General features: G+C 38.7%; 1 protein-coding gene across 1 annotated transcript; it reads right to left on the bottom strand.

Moving 5' to 3' along the window:
• Window positions 1–4295: 4295 nt before the first annotated feature.
• matk (megakaryocyte-associated tyrosine kinase) lies at window positions 4296–20140 on the bottom strand. The gene is made up of 11 exons (XM_037674655.1): window positions 20024–20140; window positions 19800–19915; window positions 18220–18439; window positions 9764–9857; window positions 9582–9647; window positions 8235–8334; window positions 8002–8086; window positions 7545–7618; window positions 7256–7451; window positions 6755–6841; window positions 4296–4544 (listed from the first exon to the last, which is right to left on the bottom strand). The coding sequence occupies exons 1-11, from the start codon at window positions 20135–20137 to the stop codon at window positions 4317–4319; spliced, it is 1380 nt and encodes a 459-aa protein (XP_037530583.1). The 5' UTR covers window positions 20138–20140; the 3' UTR covers window positions 4296–4316.
• Between the last annotated feature and the right edge of the window lie 1143 nt (window positions 20141–21283).

Genomic DNA, 21283 nt, shown 5'->3' with positions numbered 1-21283 from the left:
ATACATCAAAAATGCATAGGACTGAGTGAAGTGCAGGAAAGAAGCCCGAACAAATGTGACAATTTCTGACGACACAGTAGTTTATTGTCGAGCTAGAACAGTTGCTAAGGTTTTCCAGCTTTTACAGTCTGCATCAACATCATCCAGTCAGATTTGTCCCGTCTTAAACTGGTGCTAAATGCTGATAAAACCAAAGAGATGTTTTCAAACAGGAAGTTGGTGCCAGCAGTCCTTCCTTCTATCTTATCTGTGAATGGTGTGTCTCTATTGAGTTTGTCGATTTTTTATAAATATTTAGGTATTTTGGTCGATTCGCATCTCTCTTTTAAGCCTCATGTCAAAAACTTAGTAAAGAAATTGAAAGAAACCGTCCAGATGACCTGACTGATGGATTTTATACCTGGATTGTTGAGCATGGACTTTGGTGAAAGTAAAACTGGGTTTATCTTTTAGTAATAGATCCTGTTTAACTGAACGCTAGGAAACTCCTTGTAACTGCGACTTTCCTCCCCTCCATTGACTACAGTGATATTATTTACATGAACACTCCTACAAGAACTCTGCAGATGTTGGATGCTGCCTATCATTGTGCACTAAGATTCATAACTGGCTGTAATACCGTACCCACCACAGCACCCTGTATTCACTGGTTAACTGGTCATCGTTAACTTCACACAGACTCTCCCACTGGTACATTTCCATTTTTAAATCACTTCTTGGCCGGCTGCCTTCCTACATCTCCTCCTACATGTCTCTGCGTGAGTGCAGCTACAGCGTGCACTCTCGGGACATCATTACATGCAGTGTTCCCTCAGTGTGGACTGAACTAGGCAAAAGGGCCTTCTCTTACTCTGCTCCCGTTTCCTGGAACACCTTACAAAAAGATCTGAAGTTGTCAACTTTGACCTCTCTAAGGGATTTTAAACAACTGTTAAGTTCATGGCCAAAACCAACACAGACATGTTCCTGTATTTAATATTTTATATCGCTTTATAATGTAGCTGTTTTTGTTTAGTTTTTATTTCATTTCTTCTATTTACTTTTCATTTTATCATCGTCTACTGATGTCATCTGTGTTTGTTTAAAACAGGTCTCTCTTGTAAATGAGTCCTCGAGGTTCAATGAGACTAACCTGTATAAATAAATGAATGATTTTTTAATACGAGAAAAAACCTAAATAAAATGTTTAACTTTTAATAATAAATAAATAATGTGCTATGTGTTGTCATCATTGTATATTCCCTTACAAAGACGAAATTGGCTCACTGCATTTACTCCATCGCACCTGGGATGCACCCAGGTGGAGCAGTGGGCAGCTATGTAGGTGCCTGGGGAGCACTTTGGGATTGGGTGTCCCGCTCAGACACCACGAGATGTGCAATGACCGGGGACCTTCAAGTCCCGAGTCGGCTGCTCTGCCTGCACCATCTCAGCCCCTAGGTATATTAATATAAATTGGTATCTATCAACCAGTGGTTGTCCAGGTTTTCTCAAGCTCTTTGAGAAGTTTATATTTAAATTTTCCGTCCTGATAACACCTGACAGTAATGCTGTACACTATTGTAAAGTCTGTGCTTAAAAAAATGAGGAAAGTGGACAAGTGGAGGACAAAAGGTGTCAGTCATAAGGAAAACAATCTACAGCAAACAAATGGTATTTGAAAGTTATCTTTTACAATTATGAGAAGAAGAAATAAACAAGTTTTAACAAGTACATTTTCAGCTTTCTTTAACCTTCTGGTTTAAAAAAATGTTCTTTGGGTCATCAAAGACAAACTTTAAAACATAAAAACATTTGACCAATTAAAAAAAAAAAAATGCAGGAAAGTTTAGCTCATTGGAAACAAAATACAATGCAAGTGAGTTGTAACTCGAAGACTTGTGCCCCAACTTTTTACAAGGAAAATCACCAGTAGCTGCAATCCACTCAGGTCCACAAAAGCACCCGGTTTCACACCGTTGGACTTTTGCCTTTAATGACTTAAAGGTAATACCTGCAGGTAAACAGCCCAGAGAGGAGCTGCTACTTAAAAGCTGGAGCCTTCAAGGAAGAGCATCTTATGTCTGATAGCTAAATTGGCTCAGGCAAGAAGTTTCTGACTTCATCTGAACTGACTGAAATCTACTTAAACCACACCTAGATAATGGTCAAACCATTCATTTACACACTGCTGCACATGCTGCCAGGTGCAGCAGCAGCACGGGCTAAACTTGGACTGGAGCAAACACTTACAGAAAGCTGCTTGTGTATTTACACACAGCAATGTGAGATCATGGGCCCAAAAGCATGCGCCGTATATACAGTCTGCAGCGGTTAAAAGAGTTTGTGCAACTAGAAAGTTAAGACACACAGTTTTGTTTTTAAGTTGAAATTTTAAGCAAAAAAAAAAAAAAGAATTAATTCTAAACCCAGCTTAGATTATATTACCTGCATGCATTGCCTGTATTTTATTTTATTTTTTTTATTAAATGAGTGTTGCAGTCAAAAACACCTGGCGCATCCTAAAACTGGAGCCGACATAAGAACTTTAGGGGTGCAGAGGAGGCGGCTGTACGTTTTCCTGCAACCTCTCTCCTTGGAAACCGGTGAAAGGAACAGGTGACACGTCATTGTTTGGTAAAACCTGCTGCCACTTCAGCAGATTAGCTGTTTTCTAATTCTTAGTAGAAAGCGCACCTGAAGGAATTAGAGCCTCCAAGAAAAGCATCTCAGCACACTCCTCAACATATGGGTGAAGGCTTTGTCCCGTTATCCATCTACACTAATGCACAAACCGGAGCGGAGGGAACGTCCAGCGATGCTGATACTGCAAAGGAACCACATTTGTTTGTTTTTTTCTCTCGACGTATATTTATCCTAAGTCCCTGCAGAAAATTGCTGCTCATCCCATTAGAGGCTTCAGACAAAACATGGAGCAGATTGAACAAATTGTTGTGGGCCTTTGCTCTGACTGTCTAATAACAAAAGCCGGAGGCTCAGGCTGCAATTTGTGCTCCATCTCTGGGGGTACCGATAAACACCGGGCTTACGCAGACTTATGTCAAATGACATTTTTAATTTAGTCTTGTGACATGACAACAATCCTATGAAGAAGCTTCATTTTGTGCTGTGATTTAAAGTAAAAATGTATTGTAGCATTACTAAATAAAATTAAAACACATTTTTAAATTGCCCAAAAATAAAATACAGCTGAACAATATGTCTATTGTAGTAAATAAAAAGTTGTTTTTTCCAGGCACTAAATTGTGTAGGACCAAAAAAACAAAGGCCCAAGACATCCCAGGAGGATGGTGGATCACACAAATCACTCAAATAATCTTAATATAAACAAGCAAAGAAAAAATATTAAGCACGATATTTTCCCCTCATACCAGGAATTAAATTTGGATGAATTGAATCAAAGCCTGCCGAGCAGGTTCTGTTGGACAAAAATGTGCAATTTGTTGTTTTGTTTTAGAAAATACGTATAAAACCCTAAAGACGACCTTTTCTGAGAACAACGGTGTTCTCAGAGACCAAAAAGATGCTTTTATTTTAGAAAAAAATAATCAGTTTGCAAAATCCCTGCATTTATGCACATGTAAGTGTCGTATTACTCTGCGGTGCACCTTAATCAATCCACAGTCAAGTTACGGCACAAAAAGTGTCTGTGACCATGCATCAGTTTGAATCATGTAGATGTTTGTTTGTTGGTTTTGCTGTTGTGCCGACCAAAAACAAAAGTTTGAGACATTTTTGGCCTCAGGTATTCTTCTCTCTGGTTCCACAGGATGACCAGAGTCCAATATCCATCCATCCATTATCTTTACCCGCTTATTCCATTTTGGGTCACGGGGGTCGCTGGTGCCCATGTCCAGCAATCACTGTGCGAGGGGCGGGGTACACCCTGGACGGGTCGCAAGTCCATCACAGGGCCACATAGAGACAAACAAGACAAACAACCATTCACTCTCTCACTCACACCTAGGGACAATTTAGAGTTACCAATCAGCCTAACATGCATGTTTTTGGTCTGTGGGAGGAAGCCGGAGTACCCGGAGAAAACCCACGCATGCACGGAGAGAACATGCAAACTCCACCCAGAAGGCCCCTGGACCGGGGTTTGAACCAAGGACCTGCTCGCTGAGAGGCAGCAGCTCTACCAGTTGCGCCACCGTGCTGCCCCAGAGTCCAATAGTCAGTCTTTATTCGTTCACTGAATTAAAAGTCTGTTTATCCTTCGGGGGAAACTTTTAGTCCTCCAACATGGGTTCAGTGTTTGTTCAGGCCCAACAAGAGCGGGCTCTTCCTTCCTACTGTTTGAAGAAAAGAATTATCTAGCTTCTAGATCCAGACCCCATTCCTTCTCGATGCTTTGCCTCTGGTCGAGGGCTCCGTTTAACCATTTCCTGTTCGAGTTTCTCTCTTAGTTTGGAAAATCCGGGTCTCCTGCGAGGTTCCTGCTCCCAGCAGAGCCTCATGAGGGTGTAAACCTCCGCAGGACAGTCGTCTGGAGCATCCATCCGATAACCTCCCTCCACATTCTCCTTCACGTCCTTCAAAGACTACAAGAACAGAACAAATAGGATAAATCAACAATCTAAAATTTTAAGTTAACTTTTTTTTTTGCAATAATTTACTATTAAAACTCACTGGTAAGTGTGTGTTGTGATTAATTTGGTCACATTTTGAAATGTTTTTTATAACAAGGGTTGTTGAATCTGTAAAGTCACATCTTCTTGGTGAGATGTTTAGTTTCTATTCCAACAGGGAACTTATTAAAGTCTGAACATACAGTGGTGCTTGAAAGTTTGTGAACCCTTTAATTTTTTTATATTTCTGCATAAATATGACCTAAACATCATCAGATTTTCACACAAGTCCTAAAAGTATAAAGAGAACTCAGTTAAACAAATGAGACAAAAATATTATACTTGGTAATTTATTTATTGAGGAAAATGATCCATCCATCCATCCATTATCTTTACCCGTTTATTCCATTTTGGGTCACAGGGGTCGCTGGTGCCCATGTCCAGCTATCACTGTGCGAGGGGCGGGGTACACCCTGGACGGGTCGTAAGTCCATCACAGGGCCACATAGAGACAAACGAGACAAACAACCATTCACTCTCTCATTCACATCTAGGGACAATTTAGAGTTGCCAATCAGCCTAACATGCATGTTTTTGGTCTGTGGGAGGAAACCGGAGCACCCAGAGAAAACCCACACATGCAAAGAGAGAACTTGCAAACTCCACCCAGAAGGGCCTCTGAACCGGGATTTGAACCAAGGACCTGCTCGCTGAGAGGCAGCAGCTCTACCAGTTGTGCCACCGTGCTGCCCTATATTGGATCATTTTCTCAATAAATAAATGGCGAAGTATAATATTTTGTCTCATTTGTTTAACTGGGTTCTCTTTATCTACTTTTAGGACTTGTGTGAAAATCTGATGATGTTTTAGGTCATATTTATGCAGAAATATAGAAAATTATAAACAGGTTCACAAACTTTCAAGCACCACTGTAACAAGGTTGAGTCAAGTCCTCTGGATGAATTCTTCTTTGTTGAAATGTTTCATCTTTTATCCAAAAGACTTCTTGTTTTCTTTGGAAGAAGTCTTTTGGATAAAAGACAAAATGTTTCAACAAAGAAGAATCCGTCCAGAAGACCTGACTCAACCTTGTTAGGTTTATGTACCTGGATGATCGAGCATGCAATCAGGTCATTAAAGTATGAAGTTTAATTGAGGGGAATGCCTTAAATAAATTAAAAAAGGACACCAAATAAAGCAAAGTGCAAACAGACCAAGAGGACATGTGGTCCCAACTGTCCCATCAACTAATGCAACCTGATCCTGATGGTCCAGGAACCTCAAGGATCAGTAACACAGAGATTACCTGGGACACTACTGAGACCAGCAGAGATGTCCACTTCTTTGTATTACAGCCAACATGATCAAGGCCTGATCTGAATTCATCTTCTTCAAACTTTGTTTAACCCACTACCCCCACAGTTTTAGTAAAAAAAATTAAATAAAAATACAAGAAAATCCTCTCACTCTCAGGGTCTAATAACTTCTGAACTGCTCTTTACCAGGTCTTAAAGATGAATATCATAATACTATAAAAACACACAATTGTTGGCTGTGGAGGCCATCTTGAATGAGGTTGGCTCCACATGTTAATCAGCTTTAAATATACATCCATCGATTACTTCCTGAAAGCTTCATTAAGATCTGCCCCATGGTTCAGGAGACACTGTGACAACAGACAGGCAGATGAACCCATGAACACAAACACAAACAAATATATTAACACCTGCCTTTCTCCTTTTGGCAGCAGATGATAACCAAGCTAAAATGCTTAAGTACAGTGTAAGAAAACCACAGAATAACTTGTTCAACCACCTTTAAACTGCAGAAAACTCACATAATCATGTTATTATTACCTTGTGAAGCTCTTACATAAAGTTGGAATAGTTTCAACTCAGTTTGTTTTTTTAGGCCTTGTGCAGCTCTGTTGGGATCCAGCTATAGTCAGAATGACGTCTGCAACACCTCAACATTTTCTTTTCCTCTGTTGAAGTTTGCTTGAAATGATTACCTGATGACTGACCTGATCTGGACCAATAAAGACGGATGACTAAAGAAATGCAACACGTTTAACATTTTGAAGGTTTAAACACATTTTAATTTTCCAAGCGATTGATTTGTCGAGACTTGAGGCTCTCACATGTCTGCTGTTCACACATGCCTCTAGAAGAGGTGCAACATACCATCTTAGGGTACGGCTGGCGACCGTATGAGAAGATCTCCCACAGGAGGACACCAAAGCTCCAAACGTCTGACTTTGTTGAGAATTTCTGCAGGATGGGATTAAGCAGATGAAATATTAATAAGTATGATCAGTCCGTTGAGTGTACTTTAAACAAGTGTAGCACATACGGCACATTATACGCCCATCGACAACTTATTACATAGCCATACAGCAATCTTTAGCAATGACCCAGACTGGCTACAACCATGTGTAAACTTTGACCTTGATTTGAGACCTTGACTTTAGAGCTGGGGGGATGAAAAGTGTATGAGATGATGCATGTGTGTATGAAGTTTCACTAAATTATCTTAAGTGGATCAGGAATCTTGAGTGGGACATGAGAAAGTTGACAGATTATGCCATAATACTTCTGCCTTTATTCAGGGGTATTAAAAATATAAATAATGAAATAGGTGGGAGGAAAAGAAAGGTGGCATAGCGTTTCCTTTTCGAAACGCACCTCTTTCTTCAGAGCTTCGGGAGCGGTCCATTTAATGGGCAACTTGGCTTTGTCCGACTCCTTGGAGTCCACTTTGGTCAGCCCAAAGTCGCTGACTTTGGCCACGCTGTTGTCAGAAACCAAAACGTTTCGAGCCGCCAGGTCTCTGTGGACCAGCTTCTTCGACTCCAGGTACTCCATCCCTTCGCACACGTCACTGAGCACAGACACGCAGACAGAGGCCCACGCTGTTCATTCTACGTTTTCTCTTGTTAAATGTGCTGCACACAGCTATTATAATGAGACTCACAGAGCGAAGCGGAGCAGCTGAACGGAGTTGATGACTGAACGACCTCTTGTCCTGAGAAAATTACCCAGGTTGCCCTGCAACATCCAGACAGGTCAGTTTAAAAATAGATCAAACATGATTTGAAGCCAAAACCAACTATTTTTCATTTAATTGGAGAGAAACTGAAATTAGGCTGATTTTTGGCACCACCACATTTTCCTATTTTATTTAATTATTAACAGCCATAACGATATTGCATGAGATTGCACATAACATTAACTTCAAGGTTTGACTTAAATGTCTATAACCATCACTTCTCAACATAAGCTGATCTTAGTCTAACACTCTGGTATGAAAAGCAGCAGGTGATATGAACTCATAAGGAATATTGGTCTGTTTTCTATATCATATTTTTATATATTTTCCGGTAAAGTACAGGGTAAGTGTACTTCTTATTTAAAAAGCCTCATTTAATTACCTTGGTCATGAGCTCTGTGACGATGTGGAGCCCTTTGTGAAGGATGACGCCCAACAACCGAACCAAGTTTTTGTGCTGCAGCTTCCTGAGCAGAAATCCACAAAGTCCAGATTAAGAGCAAGAAAAATTAAATAAATCAAACAGTCTAATTATACCTTCAAGCTTGTTTATTTATTTTATTTTCAGCAAACTGTAAGAGTGTGTAATTATACTGTTGGTGTTTCAGGACTCACGTCATGACTGCAGTCTCCTGCAGGAAGGCCTGAGCCCTCACGTCACATTTAATGATCTTTACCGCCACCTTTTGGTCCATGTACTCCCCCTGATAAACAGCTGAAGAGTGGAGAAACGCAGATGGTGTTTATCCAGCAAATCACTCTTCCTCGTGGCTTCAAATGCACTTCTTGTGCCGACACTTTTATATTAGACAACAGCAGCAAAAGAAGGTTTGAGTGCAACTGGCCAAGAATAATATTGTGAATTTTAAAGTCAAATGAAAAGTATTTGATCACTTCATAGTCCATGCTCAATAATCCAGGTATACAATCCAACATTTTTCAGTCTGGTCATCTGGACGGTTTCTTTTTTTTGTGCTGAAACGTTTCGCCTTCGATCCGGAAGGCTTCATCAGTCAAGGAAACACAACAAAACTGATTCTTCTTCCAACAGCTTACTCCAAAGTGGAACAAACCAGTTCTGCTTGTGATAAGATGGTCTCTTTGGTACGTCTCCTCCTCCATTGCTGGCCCTCTTCCTTGTTGACAGTCTTGTCAAACTGGTTGAAAACCACAAAGTCCATGCTCAATAATCCAGGTACACAAGGACTTTGTTTTCAACCAGTTTGACAAGACTGTCAACAAGGAAGAGGGCCAGCAATGGAGAAGGGGGAGTACCAAAGAGACCATCTTATCACCAGCAGAACTGGTTTGTTCCACTTTGGAGTAAGCTGTTGGGGGAAGAATCAGTTTTGTTGCGTTTCCTTGACTGATGAAGCCTTCCAGACCGAAGGTGAAACGTTTCAGCACAAAAAAAAAAGAAACTGTTCAGATGACCTGACTGAAAAATGTTTATTTGATCACTTCGTCATCTTTCTTCTTCTTCTTGCTTTTTCCTCTTCAGGGGTCTCCACAGTGAGTCATCCTCCTCCACCTCACTCTGTCCTCTGCATCCTCTGTCCTCACTCCAACTACCTCCATGTCCTCTATAACTGCATCCATATACTGTATCTCCAGTTTGTCTTCTTCCTGGCAGCTGCATTTCTAACATCCTTCTACCAGTATACCCACTGTCCCTCTGGACATGTCCAAACCATCTCAGTCTGGCCTCTCTAACTTTATCTCCCAAAGGCATTTCTCCCAAAAGTACTTGATCACCTCAAGGCATTGTTTTAAACAAGATTACTGTATTATGTTTATGTTCTATAGTTTCTACAGATGTTGTCAGTTTAAAGTGCTGCCTTTTCTCTATTTAGTCATTTTAAAATCATAAAATATTAAACAAACTGTGGTCTTTGTTAACAGAGTAAAAGTTTGGGGGGTGACTAAACTGTTTAAATAAGAAAACATGAAAACTAAACTTACCGCCATACTCCCCTTCTCCTATGTTTTCTCCCAGGGTGAGTTTTGTGATGTCCAGCAGCCACCCAGCTGGAGAAAACAAACAGGTACAGAATGAATACTCATCTTCACTGTCTTTGTTGTAACGCCATCGTTTTAGAGCAAACCAAAGAACAAAGATGTCCAGAAATGAACTCTGAGCTTACTTTTGGAGAGCTCCACCTCAGCTGACTTGGTGCCTTGTTTCTTTTTGGGCTTCATAAGAGTCGTAACAACAGAGTCATTGTTTTTGGAGTAGAACTGCAATGAAACGTCATTTTAGTAGATGATCCGAGTTTAAACCCTTATCAAAGAAAACACAGAGGGAGTCTGTGCAAGCATAAATGATCATACTCAACATTTTGAGGAAATCATGAGTTCTAAAACTCAGCTTCTGCATGAACTCAGTTATTGGGCAAATGTATCCAGCCCTGTTCTCACTGTCCACTATCCATCGTCTGTAACAACTATAGGGTGAAGGGACCGTTCCTCTGACAGCAGTGACTCAGGCACAAAAACATCCTGTGTGTAGTTCGCTGATAAGCTGCGACTGAGTGACAGCTGCTATTTCTAGACTATCTACAAACCTGCCTGTAATATCTCCAGGCTTCCTCACACAGACCGACCAAACACAGATGGGCCATAAAAGGACAGAAAACTCAAGTTTTATTTTAAACTGGACCAGTTTCCTATACCGTCAGCTACATCGTTAAAAAATAAATAAATCGTCATTTCTCTTTTATCGGAGACCACCGAGGTGTTCCACAGAATGCCACAGGAAGTCCTTTCTTCCTGTGGCTATCAAACTTTTCTATTCTTCTCCTTTCTACAAATAGGACAATAAAATGAATCTACAATAAACATTTTAATGTTTCTATCTGCACCTGACCTGTTTTAGAATTTAATTGTTGGTATTTCTATAATCTGTTTTTTTTTTATATATCTTGTGTGATTCCTTGTGTATATTCTTTTGCATTGAAACTCTGGTACAACAATTTCCTGCAGGATCAATAAAGTTTTATCTTCTTTCTTCGATAATTCAGTGTGAATGGAGAGAGCTGAATGACTTCACTGAAATTTGCTGAAGAAGCTGGAACGGAGTTGTTAAAGCTAAAACAAGCAAAATAGTACCCGAAAAACAACATTTAGAAAAATTATAGCCACAACATAAAAAAAAAATTGCTAAAAATCTAAAAGTAGCAAAACTGGCCTCAGGAGTTATTTTGACCCAAAGACAGCAGGAGGGTTAGGGATATACAGACCCTTCCCAAAAAATTTGAATATCATGGAAAAGTTGCTTGACTTCCATAATTCCATTCAAAAAGTTACTCTTTAATAGATGATAGATTCAGGACCCACAATTTAAATGATTTCAAGTATTTGTTTATTTTTACATAATTTGGGCTTCCAGCTCATGAAACCCACGAAAACAGGATTTCATAAAAATAGAATACTGTGAAGAAATCAGCCCACACTACTTCTCAGTTTTTGCAGAAAAAATAAAAAATGAGGATCACAACTAATCAATTAAAATATGGTACTTTCAAAACTATATGTCAATCTTCAATACTTGCTTAGGAATCCCTTTGCCTTAATCACTGCCTCGATGTGACGTGGCATTGAGTCAATCAGCCTGTGGCATTGACTGGGAGTTCTGGAAGCCCAGATTTTCTTGATGCTTGTTGTCAGCTCTTCTTTGTTGTTGGGTCTGGTGCCCCTCAGTTTCCTCTTCTATTGTGAATACCCCATAGATTCTCAACGGGGTTTAGGTCCGGCGAGTTGGCTGGCCAGTCAAGTACTGTGGCATGGGCATCAAACCAGGTTTTGGTGCTTCTGGCGGCATGGGCAGGGGCCAGGTCCTGCTGGAAGATGAAATCTGCATCTCCATACAGATCCTCAGCAGAAGGAATCATGAAGTCCTCTAAAATATTCTAGTAGACTGTTGAGGTGACCTTGGATTAAAAAAAAAAAAAAAAACAGTTTACAAACACCTGCACCGGGCATTGAACCCAAATCATGACTGACTGTGGATATTTCACACTGGACCTCAAGCAGTATGGGCTCTGTTCCTCACCCTTCTTCCTCCAAAACCTTGGACCTTGATTTCCAAATGAAAGGCAAACTTTACTTTCATCGGAAAAGAGGACAGAGGAACCCAACAGTTGTAGTCCATCGCCCGGATGCGTCTGAATGTGGTTTTTGAAGCTGTGACTCTCGCCTCATTCCACTCTTTCTGGATCTCTGCCAGATTCTGGAATCTTCTCTGTTTGATGATACGCTGAAGCCCACGGTCATCTCTTTTGCTGGTGCATCTTCTCCAGCCACATTTTGCCCTTCCACTAGACTTTCCATTGATATGCTTGGACACAGCACTCTGTGAACAGCCAGCCTCCTTAGCTATGAACTTTTGTGGCTTACCCATCCTATGGAGGGCATCAATGATGGTCTTCTGGACAGTTGTTATGTCTGCAGTCTTCCCCATATTGAACCGAACTGAGACAATTCTTCTTCTTCTTCTTCTTCTTGTTTTATTGGCGGTTGGCAAACAACTGAAGGAAGCATTACCGCCACCAACTGGTAAGGAGTGTGGACCGCATGACAAAAAATAAATAATAATAATAATAATAATAATAATACTAAACCCTCTCTTTCCTTTTAGATCTTATCATACAACCTACACCGTTTTAAATAATAAAATATAGCTTGATAGCCTCTGTTTCCTGAATCTTTCTGCAATAAATCAATAATGTCTAATTTCATTTTCATTTTACTAAGATGTCTAATCAACTTGTTTCTTTGAACCTGGTATCTCCTGCAATGCAATATAATGTGTTCTATGGTTTCCTCTTCTCCACACTCACATGTCCCTGTTTGATGTTTCCCTATTAAACATAACGTGCTGTTCAGTCCAGTATGCCCAATTCTGAGTCGTGAAATAATCGTTTCTTCTCTCCTGTTTCTTTCAGTTCTTCTCCTTTCTCCAATTTTCCTTTGGATTTTATAAAACCACCGGCCTTTCCTTTCTTCCTCCCATAATTTTTGCCACTTTTCTTTCATTTTTTGTTTTATTATACCCTTTATTTCTGTTATACTAAACCCAACATTAATATCAACCACGTCCCGACCAGTGCTCTCCTTAGCCATCCTGTCTGCCTTTTCATTCCCCAAAACCCCGTGATGAGCTGGAACCCATATAAAATTTACTGTAATCCCCATCATGTTGATCCTATAGAGTGTTTGTTGTATTTCAATTAATATATCTGGTCTACTATCTGACTGGTTGTGTTGCAAACTGGACAATGATGAACTAGAATCTGAGCAGATGATTGATTTTAATGGTCTTACCTCTTCTACCCACTGAACTGCTAAAAGTAAAGCGAGCATTTCTCCTGTATAAACCGATACTCCATCACTAACCCTTTTTCCTACTTTAATATGAAATTGTGGTACTATGAATGCTATCCCAATTTTATTAGTTGTATTTTTTGATGCGTCTGTGTATATATGTACATAATTATAATACTGGTTAATGTATTCCTGTACTGTATATTTATCCATAATAAAAGATTTATTCTTGTTTTTCTTTTCTAATAATGAAAAATCTACTATAGCATCAGGGAGTATCCAAGGTGGTGTTGTTGGTAATGGAACTTTCTGACATATATTTAGTTGATCTAAATGGATTTCATTAATTTTGGCTTTTATCATCCACCCAAAGCTTTTGATTTTTTCCTTTTCCCAACCTGATTTAAGCACCTCTAATGTTGGATGATCATTTCTTTGTCCTTGTAAATTTGTCCAGTAGTTCAAAGATAGCTGTTCCCTTCTAAATTTAAGAGGCATTTCTCCCATTTCAACCTGTAATGCTGCTGTTGAAGACGTTTTAAAAGCACCTGTACATATTCTTAGTGCCTGGTATTGGATATTATTTAACTTATTGAGGTTTGTATCTGCTGCTGAGTTGTAACATATGCACCCATAGTCCAAGACTGACCTAATTAATCCAGTATAAATGGCTGTCAATGAATTTCTATCAGCTCCCCACTCAGTTCCAGCTAAACACCTCATTATATTTAACACTTTCCTACATTTATCTATTATTTTCTTAATGTGTATACCCCATGTCATTCTTTCATCAAACCACAACCCGAGAAATTTAAATTCTTTAACTCTTTCCAACTCTTGACCATATAATTTTAGCTTGAATTTCTCATCAACTCTTTTCCTTGTAAAAAACATTATTTTAGTTTTATCTACAGAAAATTTTATTCCCCATTTATACGACCATTTTTCTACAACTGAAATTGCTCCCTGAAGTTTCTTTATAATAAATTCTAGATTTCTTCCTCTTTTCCACATTGCCCCATCATCAGCAAAAAGTGAAAATCCCATTCCACCCTCTACTTCCTTATACATATCATTAACTATCACTGAAAATAATAATGGACTGACTATACTACCCTGTGGTGTCCCATTTTCTATATTACAACTCTCAGAATAATCCTTCCCTATTCTCACTTGTATTTGTCTTCCTTCTAAAAAAGTCTTAATCCATCTAAACATATGACCATTTATACCCATTCTTCTAATTTTGATTAATAATCCTTCCCTCCACATCATATCATACGCTCGCTCTATATCAAAAAATACTGCCACAACACTCTCTTTATTCACTTGAGCCTTTCTAATTTCATGCTCTAAACATAAAACTGGGTCCATTGTACTTCTCCCTCTCCTAAAACCACTCTGATACTTTGACATAAGTCCTTTATTTTCCATATAGTATATTAATCTTTCATTTATCATTTTCTCCATTATTTTACATATATTGGATGTTAATGCTATAGGTCTATAATTTTCTGGTTTTGACTCATCTTTCCCTGGTTTTCTAATTGGTACAATCACTGCTTCCTTCCAACTTTTTGGAATTTCCCCATCCTCCCATACTCTGTTATATAATTCTAATAGAATATTTTTAGATGATCTACTTAAATTACTTAGCATCGCGTAACAAACCTGATCTTTTCCTGGAGCTGACAATTTATATTTTTTAAGTGCCCTGTTCAGCTCTGTTATTGTAAACAGCATGTTCAGTGAATCATTTGTGTTTTCTATTTGCTCCAATACCTCTTTGTTTTCTAAAATTGTATTTTCTCTTTCTTTTTTCCCTTCTTCACTAATATTTTCAGAACTATGAATTTTAACGAACGTATTTACCAACATTTCTGCCTTTTCTCTGTCTTTCACTGCTGTTAACTCTCCATCATTTAGTATTGGGTATCCATTCACTCTTTTAATCCCATTCATCCTTTTGATCATTGTCCATACCTTAGAAATGTCCGTCTCCCTCCCTACTGAATTACAAAAACTTCTCCAATAATCTCTCTTTGCAGTTTTAATAGTTCTTCTTACATTTGCTTGCAGTTTCTTGTACTCATTCAGATTCTGAAAGTTATGATTTCTTTTTAATAATTTGAAAGCTTTATTTCGGTTCTTAATTGCTTTAGTACATTCTGTTGTCCACCAGGGTACCAACTTTCTTTCCCTTTTCCCTCCTTTCTTCCTTATAGCCTGATTGGCTGCTTCAAGGATAGCATTACATACAGAAGAATTAAAGTTGTCAATACTACCACTTATATCTACATTTTGCATTTTTATTTCACTACTATTCTGATAAGTTTTCCAATCTGCAGATCTAAAACACCATTTTTCCATCCCATTTATACAATATTTTTCTATTTGTAACTTTATTTCAGTCATGATAGGGTGATGATCACTTCCTATAGTTGTTTTATTGATTACTTGCCATAAACAAATACCTGCTAGAGAATCTGAAACTAATGTTAAATCAATTGCTGACATTGTATTATCTCTAAAATTAATTCTCGTTCCACTCCCATCATTCAAACATACCAAGTTTGTAGCATCCATTATTTCTTCTATTATAGCTCCATTTTGATCATTATGATTACTCCATAATGAGTTATGCCCATTAAAGTCCCCACACCAAATCACCTTACCCTCTAAATATGTCCCAAGTTCCTCCATTAAGTCTAATGTAAGTTTTTTACATGGATTATAAAAATTTATTATTTTAAATTGTCCATTTATTGTCCAGATTTCAATAACAATATATTCTAACTCTCTTCCTTTAGCTAAAACTCTAAATTGAATCCCCTGTTTAATGAATGTTATACATCCACCTCCAGATCCTCCCTCTCTGTCTCTTCTAATGTTTTCATATCCATTTATAACAAAATCAAGGTTTGGTTTAAGCCAAGTTTCCTGAATGCATATAATATCTATATCTTCTTTGAATTCTTTGATAAATCCTTTAAACTCCTGCCCATTTGATATTAGACTTCTAGCGTTCCACTGTAAGATGATCAGTTTGTTCTGTCTTCTGGTTCTCCTGTCTTCCCTTCTGCTCCCAGTCTCTTATTTATGTGCTCCCAGGATATATCCTTTATACCAAAAAACCTCTCTGCCCCTTTCACAATTATTTTGATTTTTTCTGTTTTATGTTTTACTTGCTCTGTACAATTAATAACATATGCAATGAACAACATGATCTTTTCTACTGTTAGTTCTGTGTCAGGTCCAGTCTGCCTTTGTTCTGGTGTTGGTTTTGGCTGAACTTTACCTGGCACCTCTTTTGGCTTCTTCACTCTCTGAACAGCTTCTGCATAACTTATATTATTAGTGACTTTGACTTGTTCGATTTCCACTGCTCTTTTCCTGATTTCACAGCCTCCATAAGTGACTCTGTGTTGTCCTCCACAGTTACAACAAGTATCCTTTCCATTTTTACACTCCTCATATCTATGTTCCCCTCCACACTTTGGACATCTTTGTTTTCCCCTACATGCTGCTGCGATATGTCCGTACCTCTGGCATTTATAACACCTGAGAGGAGGAGGGATGTACGGCCTAACAGGGAAGCACATACATCCTACTTTGATCCTTTCAGGGAGAACAGCTGCTTGAAACTCCAACATCACTGACAGACTTTCCTTTCTTTCACCTTCAACAGTTCTCATCAATCTTCTAATTTTGCTGACTTCACCTCCATAAATGCTGTGTCTAAATTTCTCCAGATCTTCTCCCACCGGAATACCTGTGATCACTCCTCTAGCTACCTTAGTCTCTCCCAAAATCTTGATTTCACTCACTACTTTTTTACAGATACTCTGAGTTTTCATTACTTTGTTTTTCTGCTCTTCGTTTCTCACTGTTAACAACAGGTTCCCGTCTCTAAGAGTTTTAGCAAGTGTCAGCTCTCCAAACTTCCTCTTTAATTCTTTTGACAGCACTAACGGACTTAATTGAATTCCTTCATCCTCCTTTCTAAACTTTATGATCAATTTGGATTCTTCCCTAACAACCCTCTTACTAACCACATTGTTTTCCTCTGAACTGTTTTCTTCTAGACTCCTTTTATTACTTTGCAAAGTGTCTTCCTTTCTATTTCTCTCTCTTCCTGACACTTTACCTCCACGCACCTGTGTCCACTCACCTAACTCCATCTCATCATCCCCTTCACTCTCACCTTGAGACGTCATAGCAGTCCAGTCACAAACCAGTTTTATGCCAACCGCCCAAGACTATTGTCTCCCAGCAGCAAATCAAGCGAACACAGTCGGGCCGTCCCGTGAGCGTGTCCAGTCAGCTTGCTAGTCAACTGAGACAATTGAACCAAACTGAAGCCATTTAATGACACCTGGGGAAACCTGTGCAGGTGCTTTGAGTTTAGTAGATGATCAGTGTCACATTCGGTTTAAAACATTCATGTCCTGCAACATTTGGACTGATTTCTCCACAGTATTCTAATTTTTTGAATTCCTGTTTCCATGGGTTTCATGAGATGGAAGTCCAAATAATGTAAAAATAAACAAATAAATACTTGAAATCATTTAAATTGTGGGCCCTGTATCTATCATCTATTAAAGATGAACTTTTTGAATGGAATTATGGAAGTTAAACAACTTTTCCATGATATTCTAATTTTTTTTTTGGAAAGGGTCTGTGGTTCAAGTTCAAGTCAATTTTATTGTCATTCGCATCACGTGGTACATGAGGTGGAACAAAATTATGTACTCAGGGTCCCAGTTACACCCAGCAATAGCAAAAATATAAAGTGTATAAACAGAAAACTATAGTGTATAAATAGGAATAAATATAAAGCGTATAAAGAAACAGTATAGAAGGATCCAAGACGTACACTAATATATACGCTAAACGGACGCCAAATGGTACGCTAAAAATCTAAGATACATGCTAAACACAAATAATGTAAAACAGTACGGTGTAACAGCAGCAACCCCAACATGAGTCTGTGTGAGCAGATGAGCATAAATGAATACAGCAGCATGAGATAATCAGCAGCATGAGATCAGCAGCGTGGACATTCAGCAGCACAGACAAGTCACACATCACCAATCCAAGTGGCATCGCTGTGCTTTAAAAAATAATAATAATACAAAATTATTTCTGAAGACAGACTTCTGAAACACTCTACACCTCATTAATCAGTATACTGGTGAAAGTGGTGAACAGTGTGGTTTGGTTAAACACTGAGCTCAATTTAATCTGTAAAAGTGATGTTTCCAGTTACGCCTCTCACCTCAATCATATCGATGAGGTTGTAGAAAAACTGTTTGTAGTCGATGGTCAGCTTGTTGTCCTGGTAGATCACGCGGTAATGAAAGACCTCTCCAGAGAAGCTGACACACAGGACGTAGTCACCCGGATGGCGGATACTCTCTCGCACCAGGAACAGGCCATCTTCAGCCGGTTGGAGCTTACTCACCGCCTCTGGGCCGGAGATCTTCCCATGAAACCAGCTGGTGAAACACATCACAACATGACATGAACTCAGGAAGCCAATCAAAGAGAAGGCAAAAAAATAAACAAGTAAATGCGAAATAAAGCAGATAAGAGGAAATAGTTTTTCAAATTAAAAGATGATACACAGCGATATTCATTATGCTGTTCCAGACTTTAAAAGAAGAAGAACTTGCACAGTAATTTACAGTGACCATTCAGCACCTCGTATCTTAAGAGACAAAAAGAAAACGTATTTAAGGCAGAAAAACCTGAAAAGTGATGAAGCAGTCTAAAGCAGGACAGTATTAACATAGTATTCCTTGAAGGAGTGCAGATCATCCCCTCTTTGTGTGCCAGAGTTTTAAATAACAGATCTCTCATGATCTGATGGGACTCGGAGGATGTGTTGAAGATGCCTCTCAGCTACTACCACATCAGATTGTACTTCAACATCTGTCAAACTGCCTGAGGTATAGACATTTTGCGTTTGCCAAGGTCAGTTAGCTGGTAATTAGTTGTAGATGTGCATCTAATGATTACTTTCAAAGTTTTATTACCGTGGTTTTCAGACTATAAGGCACAACATCAATGAACGGGTCTGTTTTCTTACATAAGGCGCATTAAGCGAAACAAAACAGTCAGAGAAGTCAAACTTTATTCAACTCGTTCACAATAACTCTCAACATTGTTCAGTTGTATAAAATAAAATCGGTTCGAGGTCAGTAAGCACAACCAGAATTAATACATAAGGCGTACCGGATTATAAGGCTCAGTGTCGATTTCTGAGAAAATTAAAGGATTTTTAATTGCGCCTTATAGTCTGAAAAATAAGGTAAAACCTGTTTAATGGTTTATGAAATGTTTTTCTAGTAGACAAACACACACAGACCTGTGCTATTACATGATCTCCTGCCTTTTATGACAGATAAAGTGTTCCTCAAATATAAGCTGACACATAATGCAACTAATAACCGATAAATGGTCCAAGTATGAACCCTTTTAAATCCAAACAACTCTCCCACAAAGATATGAAGTGGTATGAGGTTGTAGAAGACATAACTAAGCAGGAACACCCGTTTACTCACTCAAGACGAGCTGACGTTACATATTTGTGTATCTAAATGAAGCTACTCCATCAGGAGTGAACACATGATGAAACTGCTCCACATCTGGTCTCCAAAAAGGTTAGAGTGAACAATCGACAGCGTTTATAACACAAGTATGAGCCCAAGCAGTTTGGTCACAAGTTACAAAGGTTGACCGCAGCAGCAGGGGATGCTCCACGACTCAGTCACGGTGCATGTGACCTGGGTTCAAACACGACCAAGTCCTAACAGATAATAACGGTGCTTTGAGAAAAGGATGGAGGAGGCTTACGGCATGAAGCTGAGGCTGTGGTCGACACGGAGCGCCTCTCTCTCACGCACATTGTTGGAGTTTATGAAGCCCTCTTCTCCTGTGGTGTTGTGTCTGGCCTTGTAATATCCCTTCCTCTAAAGAAAAAGTTTATTTTAAAATTATATCTTTGTTAGAGATTTTGAACACCTGGCTCTATAGTGCTGTAACACTTTGTAAAGAAATAAAAAGTACAGTTAAAATACCGTGCTTGTATCAATAATAGTGAGAACATGTCCTTTGCGGTATGCCAACTCTCCAGGTTTAGGTTTTCTGTTGTCGCACTTGGTTACACACTGAACACCAGCAGCCCAATTCATCTGGAGGAGGAGAAACATAAAAAACATCACTTCTTCCATTTTAGTCAGGCTTTCAGCTTATAAACTACTTATCATGTGAAACAGCAGCATGTGACATCTGCTGGACAAGTTTCTTCAATAATTCTACAATTTCCCCCAGTGTCTGCTTGGAAAATGAACGAGGAATTCTAAAGGTTTAGCTATAAAGCTGATTAACAAATAACTTTGTTTTTCAAATAAATTGGAGTCTGATGAACAAAGATTACATTTAAAATAAAAAGGCTTGGGAATATAACCAGAAACAAATGAGTCTGAAACAATCAATGATTGTTGATCATCACTTGAGTTCAGGAGCTGTTTTATGTCTGAGTGATTTATCAGTCAGAGTAAAGTCAAACCATTCCTCTGAAAATGAGTGGAAAATCAACCAAAGTCCAAAGAAAAACTTTTGAAATTTTTAGAAAAATCTGAAAAACTCCCAAAGTTTGCCTCCTTTAAAATAAAACAAAATATAATAACATAATGAATGGCGCAAGACTGTAATCTTCATAAAAATAATCTTAAGGTAAGCCCATTATGTTTGAATAATATTGTATTGTTGGAGCATTAATAATGCAAATTTCTATAAATATACAGGTGCTGGTCATAAAATTAGAAAAACATGAAAAAGTTGATTTATTTCAGTAATTCCATTCAAATAGTGAAACTTGTATATTATATTCATTCATTACACACAGACTGATATATTTCAAATGCTTATTTCTTTTAATGTTGATGATTATAACTGACAACCTGGGCCGGATTTTAGCAGGGGCTTACAGGGGCTGCAGCCCGGGGCCCCGGCATTTCAGGGGCCCCGAAGGATGTTTTATGTTTTTGTGAATGGATAGTGTCAGAATTTAATCAATGACTATGATGATTTTGACAGCACCGATGAAAAATGTTCCAATTTGTTCTGGAAAACGTCCATCTTGAATGCTTGCTTGTTATTGGTCCACTTTTGACGCATCTTACACATTGGGGAGGAGCGTCAGGGAATATTATTTTACAATGGCAGACAACAGTGTTTGTGGTTCTAGTTCCTCCAAATAAGATGAATGCAGAAGTGTCATTAATAAATGGAAATCTGTATTTTGTTCTTCATATTTTTCAAGATGTTCTCTGTAA

The sequence above is a fragment of the Nematolebias whitei genome, chromosome 3, assembly GCF_014905685.2.
Source record: "Nematolebias whitei isolate Nwh7 chromosome 3, NemWhi1, whole genome shotgun sequence".
Lineage (NCBI taxonomy): Eukaryota > Metazoa > Chordata > Actinopteri > Cyprinodontiformes > Rivulidae > Nematolebias > Nematolebias whitei.
The sequence above is the reverse complement of the archived record's forward strand: the minus strand, read 5'-3'. Positions and strand labels throughout refer to the sequence as shown.